We start from the raw sequence: 7,500 nt of genomic DNA, 5'->3' as shown, positions 1-7,500 counted from the left end.
AGGAGTGACAGCAGCACAGAGAGCTGAGACGACCCCTCCCTGACCTCAAGCTGCACACACACACACACACACACACACACACACCTGACTGACTGACTGACTGACTGACTGACACCTGCCGCATCCACACACACAGGTACCGGTCCATGAAACCCTCAGACACACACACACAAATGTTCAGGTTTGTTGTTCTGCTTCAATAATGAACAAACAACAGTGATTCAGACTGAACTGTATTGTCTTCAGCTTAAAGGGATACTTCACCCAAAATCGATTTGCTGTGAAATGTTCTTCCGTGTTTACATCAAACATCCAATGGTTTACAACAGCGACAAACTAACATCTTGCAGCAAATCTCACACATGTGCACAAACATCAACAAAGCCACTGGGAGCTACTGCTACAACAAGGATAAAAACAGAGAACACATTAATTTTTTCCCAACAACTTTTTCATGTGGCGGCTTCAGGACACTTGGGTCAGTACAGACGAGCAGTATGGAGGTATCTGGATGTTTCATAGTGTGTGTTTTGGACGATTCAAAAGTGAACTCTATCCGCCGCCATTGTATGAGAAACCCATTGCCAGACGGACCCCTAACTCCAAAAGTTCTCCAAAAGAATCCAGCTTTTATTGTGAAAGAAGAGGAGGTATTGGATTTTTACTTGGGGACTACTTTCAGTGGCGGATTAATACACATTTGATATAGTAAACACCTGAAAACGATCTCCCACACACTGAGTGACCGTGTGCAAACCTTCCCCTCAAAACAGGAAGTAGATTCATGACCCTGCAGTTGATTGGCTGCAGAAACTATAGCAAAGACAAGAAGGTCCGTGATGGTTGTTATTGATTATTGACTATGTTTTCAGCTGAGACCGATCAGAGCCAAACAGAGGCGTCTACGTCATCAGTTCAGAAAGTCTCAGTTTTTACCCGACCAGATTTAACTTTATTTGTACCCGTGAAAGTGACAACAGTGCTCAAATACTGAAAAAACAACATAAAAGGTTTAAAGGGATAGTTCAACATTTTGGCAAATTGGCCCATTGCCATAATCCCTATAGTCATAGCAATAGGTTCGTTACCTTTAATTGTCGGTGCAAGCTATTTTTAGAATGGCGGAGCAGAGCCGCGAGCTGCTCAGAGCTACGCTACGGAGGCTCATGGGATTTCTTGGTTTCCCTCATCAAACTCATCAAATACACAATCCAACAACTCCACAACGCTCTGGTGGACAAGTTGTGACCTGCACATTCACCACACTATGAGATAATAACACAACGTTACCAGACAGAGTTGTTTTAGAGGGAAATACATGCAAAACCGCTGATGCGCGTTGCCTTCAGAGATAGTTTTTCAGCAAGCAGTCTCTGTATTTCCCTCTAAAACAACTCTGTCTGGTAACGTTGTGTTATTATCTCATAGCGTGGTGAATGTGCCACCACATTCTGGTTACACACATACAACCATTAGCTCCAACCCGGTAATTTGATTAAGTGTTAATTAGCGTCACATTAACCGTCCTCATCTGACTGAGATTGCAAAGATGAAAATATTTGCAGAAATAATAATATTTGAATTAAATGACGTCTGAGGATGAAGGGAACAAGTTATTGAATTATTTGTATTGTATGTTGCAGCATCATCACTGGAGCTGAAACCACATCACAACCAACATCACAGTCACCACGGCAACATCATATAATGGGAAAGTGTAACTCACGTGAGGACGTAGTTGACGCTGACGATGCAGTGCGGCCGGGACGAGCGGCTGTTGTGCACGATGGTGGCGTAGCTCTGGACCCACACCCAGCCGCCCGGTTTGGCCAGGAAGCGGTAATACTTGGTGGTCACCTGACCTTTGACCAGCACTGTGACATCACCACGGCAGAGCAGAGAGAACCAATCAGGACAGACCGATACAATACGAACACTTTATTATTATTATGAGAATAACATAACATGGTGTAGCCTGGTTTGTGTGTGTGTGTGTGTGTGTGTGTGTGAGTGTAGAGAAGACGGTAAAACAAACCTAACTCACACAAGTGATGAGCGCAGCGCAGGTGGAAGGAGTCGCAGCTGTGGACGTGGTTATAGAGCGTCTTCTCTATCAGGTCCTGAGGCTCGTAGCCTGTCAGCTCTGCAACCCTGAACAACACGCACACACATTAAAGGAATCATTAAAGGAATAGTTCACCAAAAAAATGAAATTCAGTCATTCGTGACTGTTATACATTTACATATACATTTCTGCACCATAGTTAAAACAGAAGGTCGGGATAACACAGTAAAGCCACAGGGCTTATTTCCATTGTGGTCCCTAGATACAACATCATGAGCCCCGAAAATCACAGTAGTCAAAGAGTTAAATACATACAATAAAGGTACTATGGCTGGTGTCTGAGCCATTTTATCAGTTCCTTTTTAAACCTTTCTGTACTGCTAACAGACTTAAGAGTTCTGGGTAAGCGATTCCACAAGATGGTTCCAACATACAAAAAAGATTATTTTCCCACATTACCCCACACTCTCTTGGGGGCACAAAATCTGTCGAACTGCCCCTAGTAGAGTACGTATGGTCCTCAGTAACCCGATTAAAATAATGAATGAAGTAGTTGGGAACATATTCAAGAAAGGTTCTTAGTCCAACAAAATGAGAGTCAATAGCGCTCAACACAAAAACGTCCATAAAAAGCATTTCATCTTCGTCCACACTGCTCATCCACTGCAATCCAAGTGTCCTGAAGGGATATAGTCCAGAGTTTACTTGAAACTACATCATTTTAGGACATTTTTACAGCCTAAACAGTCCTGTATTACGCGTGAACACGAGAGTGCACACCAGGCAAATTCAATACAGGACTGTTTAGGCTGTAAAAATGTCCTAAATGACGTTGTTTCCAGTAAACTCTGGACTATATCCCTGCAGTGGACGAGCAGTGTGGAGGAATATTAAATGGTTTTTGTGTAGTTTTATGGACGTTTTTGTGTCGGGCCTATTACTCACATATAAAGTTTTCGTTGGACTACCAACCGGCCTCCCAGGTCTACAGATGCACTGAATTTCATTTTTTGGTGAACTATTCCTTTAAGTCTAGTATTTACACATACACACACTCAAACATGTCACAGAGGTCCAGACGTACCGTGAGTCCAGGAAGATGAGCTTCATGTCCAGACTGGCTCTGAACATGAACATGTTGCTGTGCAGCTTGATCTCGGTGACGGCGCTCGGCGGCAGCGAGTGGCCGACGGCGACGAGGCCGACGTTCTGGTAGCAGCCGTCGAACGGAGACATGTCCAGGCTGTACTGACGGATCTTCAGGTAGCCGCTGCAGTGGATCACCTGGGAGCAGAGAGACCACACAGAGAGGAGAGAGGTTACTAGACAGGTAGATACACGCTCTGCCGCTGCAGTGGATCACCTGGGAGACGAGAGACACAGAGAGGAGAGAGGTTACTAGACAGGTAGATACACGCTCTGCCGCTGCAGTGGATCACCTGGGAGACGAGAGACACAGAGAGGAGAGAGGTTACTAGACAGTAGCTACACTGTATACTGTATACGCTCTGCTGCTGAGCATCATGGGAGATCTGACGTCTGGGTTGTTTCTTTGTTTGCTTTCTTTCTTTCTTTCTTTCTTTCTTTCTTTCTTTCTTTCTTTCTTTCTTTCTTTCTTTCTGTCTTTCTTTCTTTCTTTCTTTCTTTCTATCTTTGGTTCTTTCCTTCTTTCTTTCTTTCTTTCTTTCTTTCTTTCTTTCTTTCTTTCTTTCCTTCTTTCTTTCTATCTTTGGTTCTTTCCTTCTTTCGTTTATTCTTTCTTTCTTTTGTTCTTTCCTTCTATCTTTGGTTCTTTCCTTCTTTCTTTTGTTCTTTCCTTCTTTCTTTCTTTCTTTGGTTCTTTTCTTCTTTGGTTCTTTCTTTTTTCATTCTTTTGTTTTTCTTTCATTCTTTCTTTTTTCATTCTTTCTTTTGTTCTTTCCTTCTTTCTTTCTTACGTTCTCTCCTTTCTTTCTTTTGTTCTTTCTTTCTTTCTTCCCTTCCTTCTTTCTTTCTTTCGTTCTTTCTTTCCTTCTTTCTTTCTATCTTTGGTTCTTTCCTTCTTTCTTTTTTCCTTCTTTCTTACGTTCTCTCCTTTCTTTCTTTCTTTTTTTCATTCTTTCTTTAGTTCTTTCATTCTTTCTTCTTTTGAACCATTTGTGGGTGAATTGTTGTCAAAAAGTATTTGAAAAAAAAATAAAAAATCTGCTACCGCTGAGGAAATGTTCTGCTTTGTGTTTGAATGGATGTAGATGTAGCTGACTAGCTGTTGATCTTGATGTAGTGTTGGAGTAGGTGTTGTACCTTGTAGCCTCCACATGTGAGCCCAGCGTTTCTTTTAGCCAGGACACATTTCATTCGGAGGAAGAAGGAGCGCTCCATCTCGTACTCTGTGAAGAAGAAGAAGAAGGAAAACAAGGTTATTCATGTTTTTCCTATGGGTCCATATCATCTACAACAGCAGCAGCAGCAGCAGCAGCAGCATGGAGGGGGGGAGGGGTTGATAGTGTGGGGCGTGTCCCACCAGACAGACACGACTTCAGAGGAGGCAGCAGTGTGGTGAGCAGCTAAACTCGGCTCTGCATGTGGCGGCGGCAGACTGGATCAGTTCACTAATTATTCTGCATCTAGTTTAAAAAAAGACTCACAGTGTTTGAACTGGAAAAGCTGTTCAGAAACACTTTGAAAACTGAAACTCTTGAGGATTATTAATACCTTGAACAAAGTGTGAGTGGTAGGGCTGGTGTGCGGTGAGGACGGCCGTCATCTCGTCGTGGTCGGCCGGGTGGATGTACTCGAAGATGCTGTTTCCTGTCAACTCTACCTGAAAGAAGAAGAAGAGGAGGAAGAAGAAGATTTCTCCCATTAGAGCTGCGACGGTAGAAACAAGCAACGTCACATCACCAGGGCCGGCCCTAGGATTTTGGTGGCCCCCTAAACAAGATTTTTGTTTGTGGCCCACTCTAAGCGCAAACACCAAATCACTGGTTAAAACTGAATACAGACGTGTTTATGCCCTCTGAGGTTTGAGGCCATTTTCTTGACTTTTACATATTTTCTTAAATGTATCTTTTTAAGATACTTGCAGATGTAACAATACTCAAGTGTTTTATGTCTAAATATTAGAACCTCCGCTGTAAGCACACTGAGGCCAGTTTGTCCTAGAACACTGTATAAAGAAATAATTTAGGCCAAATGCTGGAAATTTGAGGTCTGCTTTTTGAAAAATTTCAAATCCCTTGTGAAAACACTCCTTCAGTCATGAGAATGAACTGTTTTGGTGCTTGAAATAGGATATGAATACAGTAATAAGTGTAGAAAACAAGTCTAAAATGAAATTTTGTAAAATTGCTTTTTGAGCACAAATGTTGTCATTCTGCCGTTCTATTTTCACCAAATGTCTCAAATGTGAGATAAAAGAAGCTGAATATTGACTTCACATTACATATAAAGCTCATAGCTGCACATGCAGACCTCAGGATGTTTAAATGACTCGAACCCCGGTACCTTTCTGATCATGTGGCCCTCCACCTAACGGCTGTGGCCCTAAACAACCGCATAGAGTGTTTATGCCAGGGGCCGGCCCTGCACGTCACGTCACGTCTGAGTTCATCAAACCAACCTGTGACAGGCCGAGGTGGACCGACGCCGTCTCTGATATGTACATGATCTTCCCGTCGGACGCCACCACGAAAATGAAACCGTCTAACGTCTGGAAGAAGAAGAAGTAGAAGAAGCAAACAGCAATAAAACAAACTGACAAAAGGCCAAAAACCACTTCCATATCAATGTAAAGTGACATATGCACATTATTCTTATTATTATTATCATTACAGTGAGTCTCATCATTAAACAACTGGTTGCCATAACAACATCACAAAACAGGAAAATAAAACAACAGTGACATGAAGCAACGAGCAGGAGAATTAAACAGTTTCACTAAAAGGCCAAAAGGCTGCACCTATAGATGAATAAATACATAAATCACAATTAAAATGACAAGAATGACAGCAGGATGAAGGTCTTATATATATATGTATATGTATATAGCCTACAGTATATAAAGGTAAAATGTCCCAACAAAAATCACATTATCGTAATTTTTCTTTTAAATATTTGAATAAAACTTCAATAAATAACGTTAACCCTGATTTTTGGGGTGTGTGTGTGTGTATGGTGCAGCCATGTTTGTTCTGCTCCGTTTGCATCAGTAAAAACATAATAACAACGTCTGTTAAAGTAAAATCTATTTCAACGTGTTGCATCATACTGTACACTCCCCAAATTATCTGATAATGTAAATAATGATACAGCTGAATATTATTGATGATAATAATCTAAACCTCTGAATAAAATGAAGCCGATAATCTCCATAAATGTTCTTTATAACTCATGTTAGAGCCTCGGTTCCTGTTATTCCAGCTTTGGCCTGTCATTAATAAACAGAATAAACACAGTCAGATTTATTCTGTTTCACACACACAGGGAGAATTAGACAAGAATTAGTGCTGCCACAGTCATGAAATTTGGTTGATGAGTCATTGCCGTACAAATAATTGTGATTAACGATTTAATTGTCATTTTCTGATCACATTATGCCACTATTATAGTGGGCTATAAGTCTGAACATACTAACTAATAATACACAGAGCCATTTATTGTTTTTAAACATTGGAACATATAAATAAAAACTGCATTCCTGTTTGACTTTTAGTCCATGAGGCTCATGTCAATAGATGCTCATTGGTCGTTGAATATTCAAAATGAAGCTCCTCCACTCATTCATGTGTCATTAAACCATAGAAAAGGACCAGGGCGCAACATGATGATGTCATTAAAAGAGGACCAGTCAAGTCTCAAACAACGAGGAAACAGCGATGAAAACATGACATAATTTCTGTTTGCGTCATCCAGCTGTTTTCATCCAGATGAATGGAAACCATTTCAACGATTATACAAAATGACTGCAGTTACGTAACAATTGTGACAGACCTATAGTGATAAATAAATAAGTGTTGGCAAGATGAGCAGTTTAGAAATATCTTAAAAAAAATAGCTTTAAAATCATCAGATTTGTTAAAATGTACATTTTATATTCATGTTGGTTTTATGTCATTTTTTTTAAAACCAAACTCAGACTGAACATGTCACATGGTGTCACCACATAAAGTATGATAAATATTAAATACTTCATCCACCTATTGGATTTAAGTGTTTGTTTGTTTTTTGCTGTGTTTTTATATTTAAATTTTGATGCATTTTAGCAACACTGTACAGGACTTAAATACACAGCTTTTCTTTCTAAATAATGTGACAAATGATGTGAAATTTGTCCAGAAACACAGTGTTGCATTGTAACAGTGAATGACATTTATTCCACATTTGAGTCCAGATGAATTATTCCTATGTTTAGTATATAGATTTTTATGGGAAAAATAATGGTTACACCACTTTGA

The 7,500-nt window shown here is 40.4% G+C and overlaps 1 protein-coding gene across 1 annotated transcript in view; it reads right to left on the bottom strand.

Annotated features, from left to right (window-relative positions):
• The window catches only part of sim1a (SIM bHLH transcription factor 1a), a 20,746-nt gene that overhangs the window by 9,091 nt on the left and 4,155 nt on the right, over positions 1 to 7,500 (bottom strand). The window contains exons 3-8 of the mRNA XM_085803403.1: positions 5,667 to 5,756; positions 4,760 to 4,868; positions 4,349 to 4,434; positions 3,150 to 3,349; positions 2,045 to 2,151; positions 1,727 to 1,874 (exon numbers count right to left, since the gene is read on the bottom strand). Coding sequence (XP_085659529.1) covers positions 1,727 to 1,874; positions 2,045 to 2,151; positions 3,150 to 3,349; positions 4,349 to 4,434; positions 4,760 to 4,868; positions 5,667 to 5,756 — 740 coding nt within the window. The remainder of the gene's footprint in view (positions 1 to 1,726; positions 1,875 to 2,044; positions 2,152 to 3,149; positions 3,350 to 4,348; positions 4,435 to 4,759; positions 4,869 to 5,666; positions 5,757 to 7,500) is intronic.

The sequence above is a fragment of the Trachurus japonicus genome, chromosome 16, assembly GCF_045865225.1.
Source record: "Trachurus japonicus isolate A0001 chromosome 16, Traja_1.0".
Taxonomy (NCBI): Eukaryota; Metazoa; Chordata; class Actinopteri; order Carangiformes; family Carangidae; genus Trachurus; species Trachurus japonicus.
Note: the sequence above shows the minus strand (reverse complement) of the source record. Positions and strands in the feature narration are given on the sequence as shown.